This window comes from Mus musculus, chromosome 7 (assembly GCF_000001635.26).
Source record: "Mus musculus strain C57BL/6J chromosome 7, GRCm38.p6 C57BL/6J".
Classification (NCBI taxonomy): Eukaryota; Metazoa; Chordata; class Mammalia; order Rodentia; family Muridae; genus Mus; species Mus musculus.
This window is the reverse complement of record NC_000073.6, coordinates 42683383-42704276: the sequence shown is the minus strand read 5'-3', so window position 1 is coordinate 42704276 and position 20894 is coordinate 42683383. Positions and strand designations below refer to the sequence as shown.

General features: G+C 40.8%; 1 protein-coding gene and 1 long non-coding RNA gene across 3 annotated transcripts in view; one reads left to right on the top strand and one right to left on the bottom strand.

Annotated features, from left to right (window-relative positions):
• Positions 1 to 6486: 6486 nt before the first annotated feature.
• Positions 6487 to 11427, bottom strand: Gm38998. Its single transcript, XR_001778103.2, has 3 exons — positions 11326 to 11427; positions 9148 to 9754; positions 6487 to 6586 (listed from the first exon to the last, which is right to left on the bottom strand). It is a non-coding gene; the product is annotated as a predicted gene, 38998 (long non-coding RNA).
• A 39-nt stretch (positions 11428 to 11466) lies between these two features.
• The window catches only part of Zfp975 (zinc finger protein 975), a 32706-nt gene continuing 23278 nt past the window's right edge, over positions 11467 to 20894 (top strand). The window contains exon 1 of one of the 2 annotated variants that reach the window (XM_030242738.1): positions 11467 to 11626. In XM_030242738.1, the coding sequence (XP_030098598.1) occupies positions 11602 to 11626 (25 nt within the window). In that variant the 5' untranslated portion in view covers positions 11467 to 11601. The remainder of the gene's footprint in view (positions 11627 to 20894) is intronic. The other variant, NM_001008427.1, reaches the window with a different exon arrangement.

Here is a 20894-nt window from a genome sequence, read left to right as displayed (position 1 = left end):
AATGGGTACATTTACACAATGGAGTACTATTCAGCTATTAAAAGGTATGAATTTATGAAATTCCTAGGCAAATGGTTGGACCTGGAGGGCATCATCCTGAGTGAGGTAACCCAATCACAAAAGAACTCAAATGATATGTACTCACTGATAAGTGGATATTAGCCCAGAAACTTGGTATACCCGAGATACAAGATACAATTTGCAAAACACATGAAACTGAAGAGGAATGAAGACCAAAGTGTGGACACTTTGCGCCTTCTTAGAATTGGAAACAATCACCCATGAAAGGAGTTACAGAGACAAAGTCTGGAGCTGAGACAAAAGGATGGACCATCTAGAGACAGCCATATCCAGGGATCCATCCCATAATTAGCCTCCAAACGATGACACCATTGCATACACTAGCAAGCGTTTGCTGAAAGGACCCTGATATAGCTGTCTCTTGTGAGACTAGGCTGGGGCCTAGCAAACACAGAAGTGGATGCTCACAGTCAGCTATTGGATGGATCACAGGGCCCCCAATGGAGGAGCTAAAGAAAGTATCTAAGGAGCTAAAGAGATCTGCAACCTTGTAGGTGCAACAACATTATGAACTAAGCAGTACCCCGGAGCTCTTGACTCTAGCTGCATATGTATCAAAAGATGGCCTAGTTGGCCATCACTGGAAAGAGAGGCCCATTGGACAGGCAAACTTTATATGCCCAGTACAGGGGAACACCAGGGCCAAAAAGTGGGAATGGGTCAGTAGGTTAGTGGGGGGGAGGGTATGGGGGACTTTTGGGATAGCATTGGAAATGTAATTTAGGAAAATACGTAATAAAATAAATAAATAAATAAATAAAACGTATTTGATGGTTCTTCTATTGCTTCTGTGGCTACAGGTTTCTTCTCTTATGCTTTTACTTAGTGGCAGATGTCTTTTGTCTTCAATTGATACAATATAATATCTATCAACTAAGTGGTTCGTTGCCTATTTAAAAATTGGATTGTATGTAGTCATACATTTCAACGAAAGGTGTTTGTGAATGTTTGATGGCTCTTGTCCCTGATGTTGTTTGTCATATTTTCATAAGTTCCCTAGAGATGTTGTTTGTTATTCAGCCTGGCTTGGGTGTCAGTAATGAGTTAGGAATACTTAAATTTTATATTATCATGTGTTACCCTCCTGAGTCCAAAAATAGAATATTTATCCACAATGTGTCCTTTTTTTGTCAACACAGTTTAACAACATTAATGTTAAAATCCTTAATAGAAGAGAATATAAGAAAAATTAAATACATAATGTGTGTACCCAAAGTAACATTTTCACTTATCTGGTGTAAAAACAGAATAATCTGCAATTTATCTGTAATCTACATATGGGTATATTATTCCTTCTTCCATGCTTCTTCATGTCCCCATTACTTAATCTCATGTGTCTCTGTGTGTTGTGAGTGTGCGTGTGTGTGTATGTGTGTGTGTGTGTGTGTGTGTGTGTGTGTGTGTGTCTTTGGATGTCTGTGTGTGTATAATGTGATTATAGGCTTTTATGCAATGGCTAGTATATGGAGCGTGGAAAACAACTTTGTGAGGTGTAGTTTGGCCATATTTATATCATCATCACGATTATCTTGCCATTTTTGCACTCCGTGGCAGTTTCCTGCTGAGCCATCTCACTGATGCTCAAATAAGAGGAGTTGAAATATTACATCACACTATAAACATATTGAAATCTAAGGATGGAGGAAAACAAGCCAACTTCAATTAAAAAGCTGGATTTGCAAATGAAAATCCCGTAATGCTTTCTTTTTTTAAAAGATTTATTTATTATTATACATAAGTACACTGTAGCTGTCTTCAGACACACCAGAAGAAAAAGGCGTCAGATCTCATTTCCAGTGGTTGTTAGCCACCATGTGGGTGCTGGGATTTGAACACAGGAACTTCAGAAGGTAAGTCAGTGCTCTTACCCTCTGATCCATCTCACCATCTCCGCCCCCCCCCCCCCCCCACAATGCTTTCTTTTAGATCATGTTAGGTCACTCTGCGGCGAAAACACTAAACACTTGCAGAGTAAAACAGCTAGGAGAAAATATTCTCCGTACAGGAAATAGCTTTTGGGATAACCTCCTTCTCTCTCCCTAACTCCCGCTACAGTTTTTCAGGACCCACATGAAGACCAAGCTACACATCTGCTACATATGTGAAGGAAGGCCTAGATAGTATTTCAGACTCTGAGAGCCTCAAGGGTCCTGGTTATTTGATTTTTCAATCTTCCCATAGAATTGCTATTGGAATAGGGGAGGCACACAAGAATCAATGGGAGTGTTCTTAGTTGTGACTCACAACATTGCAAATATGGATCACACACACACACAGGATTTGCACGAGGAACATGGGATTTGCTTGAAACAGAATAGAAGAATAGTCTGTCGAGTCCACTGCTCAGAGTAATCAAAGTAGAGAATCAACTTTGTGAGTCACCATTATGAACAAGGACCTGAGAGAGCCAGGGTTTTTTTTTTTAATTACCCAGCCTTTATTAATACCATGTATGTGAATGAAGGATGATCAGATTGGTGGGTATACTATTTGGGGAGGTTTGCTTCATCCAATAAATATTGAATTTCTGGGTAGGGGGCATTCTTTGTATATATGTCTGATGCATTTGCCCAGTGAGGTCAACTCAAGAGAATTGAGAAGACCAGTGGGTGTGGCTGTGTATTTGGTTGCTCAAACATATCTTTTAATGCCATTCCCTCTTCTAGGAAATCACTGCTCTTATCTCATAATTAATTTTATTCTCCAATGTCTTCTGCCATTTAGAATTTCTTTCCTTTTTTTCACAACAATACTGATGATTTCCTGTAGAGGAATGTCTCCTGTATCTCAGGCTTGGGTTTGCTATTCAGTTGAGAATGGCTTTGACCATGCAATCCTGCCTCTGCTGCCAACTGCTGAAAAGATGGACAGTCTTGCAACTTATTCCAGACAGGCAATTGTCTGATCAATGAAAAGGAAAACTATACCAGTGAATGTGTGTCCTCCAATCTCTGGCTTTTATTGGGATTTAGAAATGAAATTAGACCTATGTAAGAATTGATTTCTATGATTAACTTTGAAGCTCCTACAGGCATAGTTAAAAAAAAAAAAAAAAACGGGATGGGAAAAATGCATGTAGAAAACTTTCCTGCAGTGGCAGTAGTTGATAACAGCAATGAGTAGTGAGGTTATCAAGATTGGTCATTTCTTTTTCCTCATGTCCACACACAAGGCAACCACGAATCTCAATTTGAAAAAAAAAAAAAACAATATGAATTTATTGTGAAACAAAATTACTATAGTTTAACCAAAATAGAAGATCAGGGTAATATGAAGTGGCCCTGCTGAACAGAGCTGCACATTTCCAGGTTTAAGATGATCGTCCTGAGAGAAAAGATATGGTTAAAACTTGGTGTACTTGGGCAGGTGAGATGGCACAGTGGTTAAGATCGCCAACTGCTCTTCCAAAGGAGTTCAAAAATTCCAGCAACCAAATGGTGGCTCACAACCATCTGTAACGAAATCTGATGCCCTCTTCTGGAGTATTTGAGGACAGCTACAGTGTACTTACATATAATAAATAAATAAATCTTTAAAAAAAAAAAAACTTGGTGTACTCTAATACAAATTTCAAGTTTCTAGGGTCACAAAATCTGGTTGTGCTAGTTAAAATCATTTTTGGCATATAATCCACCATTCCTTCCTGCTCTCTCTGGCCTTGAAGCCCTCCTATAGACCATTCATTGTTTTTTGTTTTTTTGTTTCTTTGGTTTTTTTAATTTACGGCCTGTTTTTGCTTTAGGACCAGTTATTATTTGAATGTGACTTATGTTTGGCTGCAGGAACTCACACCATTGAATCAAAAGGATGACTACATGAAACATTGAGTGTGTGATGGACTGCACACGTAAGATCCTCTGCTCAGAACAGAAAGAAAATGTGCTCTAGGAGATGTGAAGAACTTGTACAGAGCTATGCAATTTGCACAATAAGACCCTGTCTGCTCCTAGGGTAGTAGGGCAGAGCTGCAAGGCCATGTGCTGTTTCAGTTAGTTGATAGCTGCTCAACTAGAGTAGCTGCTACTGTTCTGGGGCCAAGCTGGATGACCCTAGCTAGTGATGCACTTTGGAGAAGTCTAGGAATCAGGAGCACTAGTGGGAGATAGCATCTTTGTTCTTCCCAGAATTCTACTTGCAAGCAGGTGTAGGGAGCTGTGAGGGAGACCACAAGCAGTCCATAGTGACAGGGGGTTGGGGGGGGGGGTCACTGTCCCCAGATCAGGAAGAGAAGACTGGCTGAAGTCTCAGAGTCTGAGCTGCTAGAATAGCAATAGACAGTGTGCCATATTGCAGTTCTGCTGTTAAATGTGGTGATCTGGGCAGGAACCCTTAGACTCTCAGTCATCCTGAGTGTAGATTCCAGGAGGAGGGTGAAGATCTGCAACCCTTGCAGTGGAAAGCTATGCTGCATACAATACCCATTTAGTGTACACATGCAGGTACTACTTTTGGTTTGTACTCTAATGTCAGTCTGGAAAAAATGAAGGTTTGTTTTGTTTTGTTTTTGTTTAGTTTTTGAGTTCTGAACATTGCATTTCACATTCAGTTTTGTGTGACAAATTTTCCAAGTAGTTTAGAAAGGTAGAAAGAAGGTAATGGGCTTTATCCCTTATTAATATTAGATTGAAATAATTTTATATTCTCATGACCAACAGACACAATGTTGCCATTAACTGAAACTCAACTCTAGGTAACAGAAGGAATTTCTGAGATGTCTATTCTCAAGTGTGCATGGTATTGTGAAGATGGAAAGACATGTCTTAATCCATGTGGCAGGAAGCAGACATTAAATTAGCCTTCAGCATAGGTTTGTGTGTGCATAAGTGGGGCTGGTTTTACCTGAATCCAAAATGGGGTGTTAGTGCCTGCAGAACCATGCATTGCCCTCTTGTGATCACCTCCATTTCCAAAATGAGCTCCATGTCATGGTGCTTCTCTGTTTGGAAGAGAAATCAGTAGTAGATGGAAGGTCAGAAACATAACAATTAAGGGGTTTCTTTTAACTATTTTGTATGAATTATTGAGTGTAACTACTCAATTCTTATACACCTACGATCATAGTAAACATTAGTCAAATTCACATTTTGTTTTGTTTTGGTTTGGTTTTTGGTTTTTTGAGACAGGGTTTCTCTGTATAGCCCTGACTATCCTGGAACTCACATTGTAGACCAGGCTGGCCTCGAACTCAGAAATCCACCTGCCTCTGCCTCCCAAGTGGAGGAATTAAAGGCATGTGCCATCACCTCGTGGCATTCATGTTTTTTTCTAATGGAATTTCTTTATGTATTTTTTAAAAATACTGTTTTTTTGTGTTTTTCTTTCTCTGCAGCACCTCATTTTTTCATACCTATTATACACATCTTTGATTGATGTAGCTTTGAGGTACGGAAGTCATATTGTGTCCATGTGTATACTCTTTCTTCATAATCTTACTGAGAATTCTGAGTTTTTCCACATGCCTTATAAGTTTGCAATCAACGTTCCTGTGTTAAGAAGTTTCCTTGGATTGTACTGAATCAATGCTCCTAATTGATGATCTCCAACATTGCCTTTCTTTTCTTTTTTCCTGGAAGTATATTATTTTCATGGTGCTTTTTACTGTAGTATAAAATGGTACAAGATGTTCTATATAATCATTCATTTAGCAAACAATACAAAATAGGTGAATCTTAACCTTATATAAAATGAACAATGCCACAGAAACTGGACTTCAGCATATAGTTAAGTTGTACAGACTACATTGTTATGGTCACTTAAAAGCTATCCCACTGTGTGCAATTTTATTGAGAAAAGAATAACAACAACAAAAAAACTGAAGTGAAACCTGCTCCAGAATTGAACAGTGAATCTGAATGTGACATGGGAGTTGTGTTAGTATACAAAATAACCTGTGGTTACTCTTGGTTGGGATTTCCAGAGATATCACCTAAACTTAGTTTTAGCCATGTTACATTGTTATGGTTTATGTAATCTTGAACATATTTAGTGTATGTACTCTGACATATTTGGACATTTTATGCACACCCATGTGCCCACATTACCACAAACAACACAGTTAACCTTGTTCTCCATATCTTCTCATTCTATCCATGTGTTTATGTGTCTACAATAATCAGAGTTTTCATAAAATGACAGCATTTTTATGGATTTTGGCAGTCTGCTCAGTATATTTTCCGTGCATTTGAAACTGGTTGTAAGAAATATCATGTGATATGAGAGTTGTTTTGGCTAGGGTTACAATTCCTGCTTAACATTTTGACTAAGAAACAATGTGGGGAGGAAAGGGTTTATTCTGCTTACACTTTCCACATTGCTGTTGATCACCAAATAAAGCCAGGACTGGAACTCTAGCAGGTCAGGAAGCAGGAACTGATGCAGAGGCCATGGAGTGAAGTTACTGGCTTGTTTTCTTACAGAACCCAGGACTACCAGGCCAGGGATGGCACCATAGAGCCTCATAGAAGCAGGGAAAGAGGGGATTGGGCGTTTCAGGGAGAGGGGGAACCTGGAAAGGAGATAACATTTGAATTGTAAATGAAGAGAATGTCCAATTAAAAGAAGAGAAAGCCAGGCAGTAGTGGAACATGCCTTTAATCCTACTACTTGGAAGACAGAGGCCTACAGATTTCTGAGTTCAAGGCAAGTCTGTTCTACAGAGGAAGTTCCAGGATAGCCTTGGCTAAACAGAGAAACCCTGTCTCGAAAAACCAAAAATGAAATAGAAGAATGAAAGGAAGGAAGGGAGGGAGGGAGGCAGGGAAGGGGGGAGAAAAATTGTCCTTGCAAAATATCATACCCCTGTTTTATTCTATGAACATTTTCTTTTTTTTAAAGATTCTCTCTCTCTCTCTCTCTCTCTCTCTCTCTCTCTCTCTCTCTCTCTCTCTCTCTCTCTCCTTTCTTCCTTCCTTCCTTCCTTCCTTCCTTCCTTCCTTCCTTCCTTCCTTCCTTCCTTCCTTCTGTTCTTCTTCTTGTTCTGTAGTACAGCTTAAAAAGTCTGGGATACTGATTCTCCCAGAAGTTCATTTATTGTTGAGAATAGTTTTTGCTATCCTGGAGTTTTGGTTATTCCTGATGAATTTGAAAATTGCTCTTTCTAACTCTATGAAGAATTGATTTGTAATTTGATGGGGATTGGATTGAATTGGAATAATGTGTTCACCGGGCGTGGTGGCTCACGCCTTTAATCCCAGCACTCGGGAGGCAGAGGCAGGCGGATTTCTGAGTTGGAGGCCAGCCTGGTCTACAAAGTGAGTTCCAGGACAGCCAGGGCTACACAGAGAAACCCTGTCTCAAAAAAAAAAAAAAAACAAAAAACAAATAAATAAATAAATAAATAAAAAATAGAGTGTTCAGCAAGATGACCATTGTTAGTATATTAATCCTGACAATCTATGGAAGAAATTCTGTACCATACCCAACTTGAGAAATAAGTTTTATGGTGTAACTTTTCTCTTTTTTTTTTTTACAAAAATAAATTTAATCATTATTTTTGTGTATGAGTGTTTGTCTGTATGTGTGTCTGTACTCCATTCATTCCTGGTCCAGGAATACCAGGGGATGTTGTGAGAATTCCTGAAGCTGGAGTTACACATAGTAATGTGCAGCCTTATACACTGACAATGAAGAAAACTCGGTGCTCTAGAAGAAATTTCAATTCTCTAAACATTTAAGATATTTTCCACCCCAAGTTTTCTATTTTTTTTAAGATTTATTTACTTATTGTATGTATATGAGTATAGCTGAACAGATGGTTGTGAGCCATCATGTGGTTGCTGGGAATTGAACTCAAGACCTCTGCTTGCTCTGGCCCTGCTTGCTCTGGCCCCTTTATTGTTATAGGTAAGTACACTCTCTTCAGATACACCAGAAGAGGGTATCAGATATCATTATACATCGTTGTAAGCCACCATGTGATTTGAACCCAGGATTTGAACGCAGGGCATGCAGAAGAGCAGTCAGTGTTCTTAACTGCTGAGTCACCTCACCAGCCCCAGTTTTCTACTCTTGATAATGTTTCCCATCCAAGGCATTCTAGGTTTCTGGTGGGCCAAAGATCTGTCAAGTAGGCCCCTGTAGGTATTAGACAGGAAAGTGGGCCACTCTAAGAGATGAGAATGAGAGTTAGGTGCAGACTGACTTTGTCAACCTGTATCAGAATTCAAGAAGTTTAATATCATGTGGTTCATTGTCAGCATATTGAAAGCACAGTACAATTTGGGAAAAGGTGTCCAGGCAGAAATCAGTCCAATCAGTTCAATTCCAAGTTCACAATAAAGTTTAATATGTGACTACATAGAAACCCTTTTACAAAGTACATGTAACTGTGAGGAGGGCTTCTGTAGGTAGAAGACCTGGCATCTAATGATTGGTAACCATCTAGGAAGGAAAGAGTTAAAGACAGTCATTTTGGAGAATTTGAGTAAGGTCTGCCTCTATAGCAAACATTATATGAGATCTGCCTACACAAAGAGCCAAAAGGTCACTGGATCAGTACGAAAATGCACTTCCAGCTATTTAGGTTGAATGTAGGTATTTTTTTTTCCTTCATTGAATGCAGGCCTCTGTATATTTAAAATTCCTAGTATCCTTGGTGATCTGTGGCTGCAAGGACCTTTGTGCCCCAACACCCTGTTCCACATTAAAGAGTGAAGCTCTTTTGCAAGTGGGAAAAGTAGCTGAAGGGCACATATCTGGATGCCTCAATCCAACTTGGGAGGGAAAAGAAAGTAACCAAGGTGGGGGAGGAACAGAGGGAAGGAGGGGCCTGGGTGGGAGTGGGGACAGGAAGGGGGACTAGGGAACATGATCAGGTATTGGGTTTGGGGAACAGGACTGAAGCCCTGAGGGTCAACAGAGAGGATGGAAACAGCTAACTCTGGAGGTAGGGGGACACTCTAGAATGTACTGGTGACAGGGAAGTTGAAAGACTCTAAGGATTCAAAGGGAGGGATCTTGGATAAAGTGCTCTAGAGTGGGGAGTAGGAACTTGTAGAGTCCACTTCCAGTGGAGGAACATGATAAGTGGAGAGATGAGGTTTTGATCCCACAGTCAAAAGCTCTTACCCAGAATTGTTCCTGTCTGATGAAACTGCAGGGACAAAATGGAGAAGAGCAGGAGATAAAGGACATCTAGTGACAGGCCCAAATTGGGATCCATCTCACGGGGGTCCAGGGTCCTGACATTGTTAATGGTACTGTGATATGCTTGCAGACAGGATCCTAGCATGGTTGCCCTCTGAGTAGCCCAGCAAGCAGCTGAAAGAATCAGAGGCAAATAATAGCACTCAGCAAATAGACAGAAGTCTGGGACTGCCATGGTTGAATTTGGGAAAGCTGGAAAAATCTGAGGAGAAGGGTGGCCCCAGGGAAAGACCAGCAGTCTCAACTGACCTGGACCCTGAGATCTCTCAAGACACTGAGCCACCAAGCAGGCAGCATACAACCAACCAGGCAGCTGTTATGAGGCTCCCAACAGCAGAGGAATGCATCATTGGGCCTCAGTGAGAGAAGATGTACCTAACCATGAAATGACTTAAAGCCACAGAGATTGAGGAAGCCTGGTGGTGCTGAGTGGTGGGGTGTTGACATCCTCTTGGAGACCGAGGTCGGGGTAGAAGGTATGGTATGAAGAATGGTCACGGGGCAGACAGGGAGGAGGATGAAGTATGGACTGTAAAAAACAATTAATGAATAAATTTAAGTAAGTTTTAAAATTAAACAAAAAGCATTGCTTTGGAAATGACTCCCAGGTTCTCCTTGCCTGCAAATGGAAGGAAATCTGTCTTAACTCTTCTGCCTTGCCTCTTGTGATGGTTATTCTTGGTCGTCAAATTGGCTATACATGGAATTAGTAAAATTGCTACAGTTCCGGTACTGTGAAGGATTTTTCATGATTATATCTTTTTAAGTTGTAAACCCTCTTTTAAATCTGGATCTTCTGAAGTGATAAGAGATATATTTAATCTAGGCCACAGCTTCTAGTGGCAGACTACATTTATAAAGGTCACTGAAGATGGTAATTCTCTCTCCTGGTCTTCATATCTTACCCTGACCAGCAAGCTCAGTTTTTGGAAAACTGGCCTACTTATTCCTAATTGTTATGTAGACTGAAGTCCAGCAGTGTCATCCAGCCACATGGACTGAGCCACTACTATATTCTTCATCTGTCCATTTGCAGACAGCCATTGTTGGACTGGTTGGACCACAGCTTACAAGCCATTCCAATAAATCCACCTTCTACATATACAGAGAGATTCGATCTATCAGTTTTGTCCATTAGGATACCTTTATTAATACAGCTGTGGGTTTTTTCCTCTTCCCACTAAGGAAGATGTGCTGGCTAGCAATACTGTTGTGTAGAGTTTGTCATCTTTTTCCTGCTTTGCTCCCAGGGCTTTGTAAAATCTGATGCCTACCAGGTGAAACATAGCTGCAGTTTACCTGACCTGACCTGACCATGAAACCTCAGAACAAAAATCTTAGTGTTTCCTAAAAATCTCCTCAATTGTCAATATTCTGGGTGCCCTTCCCCTATGGGCTGGGTTGTTTATTTCACTGCAAGTTAAATAATGGGCCCTGCAAGCTATCTTCCTTGATTACAGGAGGGAGAAGGGAAGTGCTGGAAGACAGAAGCAAGACTTTCCCTCCCCCTGCTGCTTGAGGAATTCTCAGTTTACAGAAGCCTTTCCCTTCCCCCTGCTCCTTGCCCTTTCCCTGCTAATATAAACAAGCCTTTCCCTGCCAGTGTAAAGAAGCTCAAGACTGCCTGCCTCCTTCCCCATCTGAGAGGACTGACTAATGGTCAAAATGACCACAACTGCCATAGCAAGACTAGCTGTTCTCAAAATTAGCCATAACAATAAAAACGGTCCCTGGGACCCCGGCCTCAGTTTGAATTCTAAGATAAACCGACCTTGCTGACAGTTTCTGACATCGCTGGCTGACACCAAAAGTAAAAAACATAACTGTTACTTTGCTAGCCAACAATGATAAAGTTGTGTAACCCTCCCCCCAAGCCCCGCAAATGAAGAGTAGTAAAAAAAAAAAAAAAACCTTTACTGTAAGCAATCTGGGTTGACTCTCCCTGCGAGGCTGAGCAACCCTGTCCGCATCGGAATAAAAACCTCTCGCCATTGCAGCGATCTATTGTCAAGCTGTGTCTCTAGGGGTCGCGTTCTCAACATTTGGGCCCCTGGGGTCCTAGCATAACCACTTTGCCTTATCCCATCAGTGCACTCTCACCCTACTTATCTGGAAAACGGTAGGCCATGGAACAGCAGCATGGGCCAGGAATCACTAAACTGCGTCCCTTCAGCACACACTAACCTTAAGAGAGGTGCTTATGTCACTCGAGACTTGCTGACCAATCAAGGCCTCCAGTCTGACCTGCCAGTCAGAAGTGGAGGCGGGTGCTTCCCGGTGCTTTGCTGTTGGTTCCGTGCTGTATCCGAGGAGGAGTGTGGTGTGGTTTGTGTGTCCTGCTCTGTGTGCTACTGCTGGGTGCTGTGAGGGGAATTCATGCGAGCTCTGAATCCGCGACATGGTGAGTATATGGCAGCTGCTTCCAATGGGAAGGGGCAGGCGATTGAACAACTGGAGCGAGTATGGTGAGTCCTCCCTGGGGCTGAGTACACATCGCGAACCTCTGCTACACAGGGAGGGCTACTTGTGAGGTTGTTTGTGGTCTTAGCTGCTCTGAATAACTCTGCTCTGGGGCTTTATCTGCGCGAATATTTAAGCATGGGCTGGTGTGTTGAAACCTTCTTGGCAAGATGGCAAACACAGAAATGCCTAGTTTCTCCAGTATCTTCTACAATTTTGTTTGTTTGTCTGGTTGGTTGGTTCTTTATAACTTTTGGATATTAGCCCTTAATTGGCTATAGGGTTGGTGAACATCTTTTGTCAGTTTGTAGGCTACTGTTTTGTCCTATTGACAGTGTCCTTCCCTTACAGAAGCTTTTCATTTTTAAGAAATGTATTAACTGTTGGTCTTAGATCCTGAGCCATTGATGTTGTATTCAGGAAATTCTGTGCCCTGTACCCGTGCGTTCAAGGATATTTTTGCTTTGTCTGCTATTAGATTCAGTGTAGCTGGTTGTAATTGAGGTCCTTGATCCATCCTGTGCAGGGTGATTCTTCTATACACACTGCCAGTTAGACCAGAACATTTGTTCACAATGCTTTCTTTTCTATTCTATGGTATTGGCTTCCTTGCCAAAGAAGTGTCCATAGGTGTGTGCGTTCATTTCTGGGTATTTGATTCTATTCGATTGATCTGCCTGTCTGTACTGATACCATTTGGTTTTTATCACTATTGCTATGTAGTACAGCTTGAGATCAGGAATTGTGATGTCTCCAGAAGTTCTTTTATGGTTCAGGAATGTTTGGGCTATCCTGGGAGCGTTTGTTCTTCCAAATGAGGTAGAGATTTCCATTTTCTATTTTTTTTTTAGATTTATTTATTTATTATATATAAGTACGCTCTAGCTGTCTTCAGGCATACCAGAAAAGGGCTTCAGATCTCATTACAGATGATTGTAAGCAATTATGTGATTCATGGGATTTGAACTCAGGACCTTTAGAAGAACAGTCAGTAATTTTAAATGCTGAGCTCTCTCCAGCCTGAGACTTGCAACTTCAATGTGTGTAGAAAATTGTGTTTGAATTTTGAGGGGAATTGCATTGACTTTGTAGATTGCTTTTGGTACTATGGCCATACTGACTATGTTTTTTGGTTGTCTGTTTTTCAAAACTGGTTTTTCTGAGTGATGAGCTTGTGGTCCTAGGACTTGTTCCATCTACCAGGTTAGCCTTGAATTCAGAGAGTTCTGCCTGCCTCTGCCTCTCTGCCTCTCTGCCTCTCTGCCTCTCTTACTTTCAAGTGCTGGGATTAAAGGTGAGCGCCACCATACCCAGCTGCCAGTTTTTCCTGTAATCCTTGTTACTGTTTGAATTTGACTGAAGTTTGGGTGCAGGACTTACTTTCTATGAAGTAGAGATGACTGCACTGTACACTGATTGTGCCGTGTAATGTTCACAAAGAGGACCCTGTGCCTTGGAAGGAGAACAGGAAGAGATCTGGTGACTCCAAAGTTTGACTAAAATACATTTTCCCAGTCTAGGGCTCTCTCTGGCCAGAGGCTGGAAGGACAGAGCTAGGAAGGCCTCACTGTCTGAGCCTTTTGATCTTTGATCCCTTAATGGAGTAGCTGCTACTTTCCTGAGAACTGGTTGGTTGTATCAGCCAATGAAGCACTCTGGGTAAGCCAAGAAATTAGTAGTACCAGTGGGTGGGGACTTACAGGTTCATTCCAGGATTCTTCTCTAAAGTAGCTGTAGCTAGCTATGAGGGAGTCCAGAAACCATGCCATGTTCAGGCTGGGAGCCACTGTCACCAGACCAGGAAGAGCAGGTCCAGTTAGCTAAAGAGTGACATGTACTGAGAGCTAGATTGTGGTTTTGTTAATACATATGGTAACTTGAGCAAAGGCTCTTGGCCCTTGAGCCTCACTAAGTATGAATTCCCTAGGGAGGAGTAGCTCTGGCAATGGAAGTGTGTGGTACTTATAATATCTCCGTCCATGGTACACACAGAGGCATTGGTTTTCGGATGCAGTGGGAAGTCCACTGGAAACTGGAAGGTCTAGTTCCTAGAAGTTCTGACCATTGCATTCCACATTCTGTTTTGTGTGATAACTTTTCCCAACAGTTATGAAACTGGTAGAGAGAAGGTGATAGAGATCATCCTTCAGTAATATTTGATTGGAATCCTTTGAACTTTTCATGACCACCAACTGCAAAGATGTGATTCAAGGAAACTCAACTATTGGTCATAATAGGAGTTTTGAAGATGCAGAGGTTTTCCAGGTGTGCATGGTATTGTGAAGGTGGACATGTCAGATTCCACATCTTGTGACAAAATCCATGTGACAGGAAGTAGACATTAAACTACTGTTTAACATGACCTTGTGTGCAAATCAGTAGGACTGGGACTTCCTGAAACCTACTTCGGGCCCGAGGGTCTACAAAGCCAGACAGAGCTTACCTTTCTGATCACCTTCATTTCCAAAGAGCATGGAGCCTCTCAGTGTGGAAGACAGAGCAGCAGTAAGTGGAGAGCCAGAAATATGACAGTATAGACGCTTCTATGAGTTATTTTGTGGAAATTATAAACCCCATGCTCAGAGTTTAAGAGCAGCGACTGCTGTTCTGAAGGTCCTGAGTTCAAATCCCAGCAACCACATGGTGGCTCACAGCCATCCCTACCAAGATCTGACTCCCTCTTCTGGAGTGTCTAAATACAGATGCAGTGTACTTACATATAATAAATTAATAAACCTTTTCAAAAATAAAAAATGGCTAATCTACAACTAGAGTGGAAGAAAAGCAACTGCTGGGGAAAAGTAAAAACAAAGGCTGCGGTTGATGGAGAAAAACAGCACTAGGGAGTTTCCATGGTAGTCAAGTGCTGACACAGACAGGAGTTTTAAGCATGGTATCACCATTAAAGAGCAAGCCTTTGCTCTCCATTTAAAGCCGAACATGGTTCCCAAATGTATCCTGCTAAGACTTGGAGTAATGTAATGAGTAGACAACGTGTTTCAGAGTTCTAGGGAGCATCTATGCAAAAAGTGTTGGAATTGTGGACCAAGCACTGCAGGGTCCATCATAACAACTTGGAAGCCAAACTTGCCTCAATCACTTATCTTGTACTGGTTCTGGAATTAGGAAAGATGAAAAAGATAATGTCATGAATTCTTAGTGTGTGGTTTTAGCTGCTCACTTATTCCAGCCATCTGTGTTTGATAGAATCAGAGCTGCACTGAGGAGACTGTAAGACTTCCCTGCATGAAATTGTGAGGTTGACGCCTGAGTTGCAATTTGAGACCACAAGATGCTGACCCATCTGAGTGATGAGACATCTGCATGGACCGCTGTGTGTAGGGAGTGGAAGTAACCAAAGAGGAAGATTTATGAGAAGTTGAAGGAGTAGGGCCATCTAAGTCCTTTGAACCTGAAGCTGCATGAGTCTGAGACACAACTACAGGATTGGGTGTTTGTCCTGCTGGGGTTCTGTCTTGCTTTGGTTTAATCTTCTCTAACTTTATAATTCCTTTTTTTTTTTTTTGGAATGGGAATATGTATTCTATGCCTCTGTATGGTGGAAAGGTATAAATTGTTTTCTGATTTTACAAGATGTATCTGTCAAGAGAATGCCTTGACTGTCAACACAGAGTTTGGACATTCGAACAGGGTAAACATTGTTGCAGAATATAGGAATTAGTAAAGTTAGACTATAAATGTTTTCATCCTGCGATGACCATGAACTTACAGTGACTAGAGTTAGAATGCAGTCAATTGAAGGAAAAATCTTCCTATCTGTGATGATGTCTTTGCACATCATTTGTCCTTAATAACTATTTGCAGGGAAGTCTTTGAAGCTTGTATAAGAGGAAAGTTTCTAAATGAAAGTCCTCTTTGAGGATAGGATTGGAGTGTTCATAGACCCATTTCCTGTTCTTTGTGTCTACAGGTTTGTGGTTAAAAGTGATCAGTCACCTTCTTTCTCATGCTGTCATCATATAGACTCTATCCTAAATCAAATATGATAGTGGAGAAGCAATTCCCATTCAGTCCTACCTGATTTTGCTATTGTAATGTTTTTATAGTTTTAATTTTGTTGTTTTTCTTTTTGAAGACAGGGTTTCTCTGTGAAACCCTGGATGTCCTGGAAGTAGTTATGTAGACTAGAATGTACCTACATTTAGAGATCTACCTATCTGGCTCTTCTCATGGGATTCTATATGGGTCAAGATGCCTGGCTTTATTGTTTCTGGGCCTGGAATGGATTTTTTTTTTTTTTTTTTTTTTTTTTTGCACATGACAAGCATGTATTGTTGTTTTGTGCTTCACTTACATTTTGAACAATAAAATTTACCTGAGAGTATTATTCTAATTCCCAGGATGGCACCAATTTGTGACATTAATACTGCCTGAACCTTCTGATTCATTTGATTTCAAGAGTGAGACATTCTTCCTACATGTTGTCTTTGTTTTGAAATGTTTGAATGACTATGAATGCATATGCACCTCTGTGTGCTTGGTCCTCACTATAGTCCAAAGATGGCCTCAGTACTCCTGAACTTGGAGTCATGAATAGTTCTAAGCTTCCATAGTAAGTACTGGCAATTGAGTCCTATATCTAAGACCAGGAAGAGATATTAAGCACTGAGCCATCTCCCCTGCACTATGTTGTTTAATTATGAAAATCATTTACTTTGCTAATGTTTCCATTTTTCATTATAACTTTAAACATCGATTGCCTTTAAGTAACATCTTATTAATGTCACAGTTTAAACTGGGCAATTTCAGGATCTTGGAATAGGAAGACAGAACTACAGTGACTATTTAATTCTTTGTAAGAAGTTCACTGAAAACCTCTGAGGTTCTTTCTATCTTTCTTCTTTGGGTTTTTATTTTGTTGTTTTTATTGTTGTTGGGTGGTTTTATTTTGTTGGTTTTTTGTTGTTGTTGTTGTTGTTTGATAGATTTTTTTTTCTTTTCTTTTCTTTTCATTTCCTTTTTTTTTTTTTTTTTTGAGACAGGGTTTCTCTGTATAGCCCTGGATGTCCTGGAACTCACTTTGTAGACTAGGCTATCCTTAAACTCAGAAATCCAGCTGCCTCTGCCTCCCAAGTGCTGGGATTAAAGAGTGAGCCACCACTGCCCTCTGAGTATTTTTGCATCTGTATTTATGAGCAAAATTGGTTAATAATCTATTTCCTTGTTGGATCTTATGTTCTTTAGCTAGCAGAGTAATTGTAGCTTCATGAAATGAATTAGGTAGTGTTCTCTCTATTTCTATTGTGTGAAATAACTTGAGGAATATTGGTATTAGCTTTTGTTGAAGGTCTGGTAGAATTGCCCATTAATCCATCTGGCCCTGCACTTGTTTTTGGTTGGGAGGCTTTTAATTACTGCTTCTATTTTCTTAATAGTTATGGTTCAGTTTAGATAGTTTACCGGATTTCTTCTTAATTTGGTACATGTTATCTGTCTAAAAAAATCAACCATTTCTTCTAGATTTTCCTTTTTTTTTTTTTTTTTTTTGCATATAAGCTTTTGTAGTAGGATTTGCTGATTTTTTGAATTACTTCCATTTCTGTTGTTTTGTCTCCCTTTTCACTTCTGATTTTGCTGATTTGGATACTGTCTCTGTGCCCTTTAGTTAGTTAGGCTGGGAGTTTCTCTATCTTGTTGCAAACGCAATTATTGCTCTTTCAGAGAACAAGACTTGGTTCCCAACCCTTACATCAGGAAATTTAAACTGTATGGCACAGTAGCTGCAGGGCAAACACTTGTGATTAGTTTGAGTAAATCATGAACACCTATATTCATGTGCACACTTGCCAATGCAAAAATGCACAAATACACATACACACACAGAGAGAGAGACAGATAGACAGGCAGGCAGGCAGGCAGTGAGATGGAGAAAGGCAAGCAGACAGACAGACAGACCGACAGACAGACAAAAAAGTTCCCAAACCATGCAGCCACGTTTTGACAAAAACAGCCCCTCAATCTCTCATCACTCAATGGTAATTATAGTCCAGTTTTCCAAACACCTCCAGTATCCTCTAAGGAAAAATTTCAAAGCCATAAAACATATGCATTCACATTCCTCCTAAGACCAACCTCACTTTATTGGTACAAATTTTCATTCTCATTCCATTGTCTTTATTTACTTGTATCAAAAGCCTGACCAAATCAACGTTCAACAGAAAACAACGTTACACATAATTACTAGTCCTGTAGGTACTGAGACTCAAACTTGAGTCCACTGACACAGCACCCAATGCTTTTAGACACTGGGCCATCACTCCAGTCCATTGTCATGCCCTTTCAGTCCTGCTGATAGCAACTAATTTGACAATACCTCTATCCATCATTTTGTGAAGAAAGAATGATTTCATATCCAAATTAAACACACACCCACACAAACACTTTTTTAAGAGAACTTGTAGATAAACATGTTGTAGATGTGATATTTAATTGTGGTCTGACTTTTACTTTCAGAGAGTCCATTAGTATCATGGTGGGAAACCTAGTAGCAAATGGACAGACATAGTGCAGAATATCTAGTTGTGAGTTCTATGTCTTGAACTATAGGACAAGAGAGTGAGGGGGAAGCCAGGCTGTGGTGGCATATGCCTTAATCCCAACCCTTGGGAGGCAGAGGCAGGTAGATTTCTGAGTTTGAGGCCATCCTGGTCTACACAGTGAGTTCCAAGACAGCCGGGGTTATTCAGAGAAACCCTGTCTCGAAACAAACAAACAAACAAAACAACAACAACAAAGACAGTAACTGTTCGAAACTTTTATCATATTCATCTGTTTTATTGACTTTGATACCAGTGCCACATATGTAGAGATCAGAGGATGTGTTACATCAACCACCATATGAGGTTTAAAGAACCTTAATCAAGTTCTGAGACTTGGTGGGCATTGCTTTTACATGCAGATTCATCTTATGAGATGAGAGATGACTGATATTAGAGTTAAAATGATTGCCTTTCTTCAATGAAGGCTGTAGTATGTGCTTTATGTGGCAAAGGTAAACATTTTTATTATTTCTAAGTTTATTTATTTTCTAAATCAATATATGTAGCAATCTTTTCTGACAGGTATGCCTAAAATCTGGCAAAGCTTTTATTAAACCTGATAAATATATGTAGCAACCTTTGTTGAGAGTTATACCCCAAATATGGCAAAGCTATTATTAAATATCATACACATAATAAACAGACATAAACTGGAAGTTTTAACTTTAAAAAGAATAACCTTCCTAAGATATGTTGTGAGACCCCGACTTAGAGCGTTTCTCCCTGGAAGGTAAAGCCCCTGGATGTTCCCCAAGCTTGTTTCCCTGATCTCTAAAAATGCAGCCAGAAAGAAGCTCTTTGTTCTCTATAGCCAGCAAAAAGCCTTTTTGTTTCTATACTGTACAACCAGAGATGCCTGCCTTCCTGTGCTGAGGACAAGGAGATAAAAATTCAAAAAGAACTCACTCCCCACTCCTGCCTTGTAAATTTCACCAAGGACACCAGGAAGAAAAGAACTCTTCCCAACTCCTCCCAACTCTCCTCCCAGCTAGTCCCAACTCCTCAGCTAGCTGTTAAAAGTCCCCTACTGTCACCTCTCAGGGTTGAACTCCCCTGCCCTGTATGGTGGTGGAGGGATTTCGTCCTCAGCTAGCTGATAATAAAATCATCAGGGAAATGCAAATCAAAACAACCCTGAGATTCCACCTCACACCAGTCAGAATGGCTAAGATCAAAAATTCAGGTGACAGCAGATGCTGGCGAGGATGTGGAGAAAGAGGAACATTCCTCCATTGTTGGTGGGATTGTAGGCTTGTACAACCACTCTGGAAATCCGTCTGGCGGTTCCTCAGAAAATTGGACATAGTACTACCGGAGGATCCAGCAATACCTCTCCTGGGCATATATCCAGAAGATGCCCCAACTGTTAAGAAGGACACATGCTCCACTATGTTCATAGCAGCCTTATTTATAATAGCCAGAAGCTGGAAAGAACCCAGATGCCCCTCAACAGAGGAATGGATACAGAAAATGTGGTACATCTACACAATGGAGTACTACTCAGCTATTAAAAAGAATGAATTTATGAAATTCCTAGCCAAATGGATGGACCTGGAGGGCATCATCCTGAGTGAGGTAACACATTCACAAAGGAATTCACACAATATGTACTCACTGATAAGTGGATATTAGCCCAAAACCTAGGATACCCAAGATATAAGATACAATTTCCTAAACACATGAAACTCAAGAAAAATGAAGACTGAAGTGTGGACACTATGCCCCTCCTTAGAAGTGGGAACAAAACACCCTTGGAAGGAGTTACAGAGACAAAGTTTGGAGCTGAGATGAAAGGATGGACCATGTAGAGACTGCCTTATCCAGGCATCCACCCCATAATCAGCATCCAAACGCTGACACCATTGCATACACTAGCAAGATTTTATCGAAAGGACCCAGATGTAGCTGTCTCTTGTGAGACTATGCCGGGGCCTAGCAAACACAGAAGTGGATGCCCACAGTCAGCTAACGGATGGATCACAGGGCTCTCAATGGAGGAGCTAGAGAAAGTACCCAAGGAGCTAAAGGGATCTGCAACCCTATAGGTGGATCAACATTATGAACTAACCAGTACCCCGGAGCTCTTGACTCTAGCTGCATATGTGTCAAAAGATGGCCTAGTCGGCCATCACTGGAAAGAGAGGCCCATTGGACACACAAACTTTATATGCCCCAGAACAGGGGAACGCCAGGGCCAAAAAGGGGGAGTGGGTGGGTAGGGGAGTGGGGGTGGGTGGGTATGGGGGACTTTTGGTATAGCATTGGAAATGTAAATGAGCTAAATACCTAATAAAAAATGGAAAGAAAAAAAAAATAAAACCTCTTGCACTTTGCATCAGGTGTGGTTTTCTCTCGAGATGTTGGGGTGTTGGCCAGCTCATCCCGGGACTTGAGCGGAGGCCCAGCATTGGGTCTTACAACGTAGCTATAAAACAGGATGTGAAAGTTGATATTTTCCATGAACGTCCCAAATAGAAGTTACAAGATATGGGGATAAAACTTTGTTGCCAACATTAAGTTCTCCCATCATATACAACATTAGAAATGAAAGGCCATTAACAAAATATGTGGTCTGTGTCAAAAAAAAAAACGAACAAACAAAAAATAGAAGAAGAAATAGAAGAAAAGTTCTAAAGAAGGAGAGGCCCT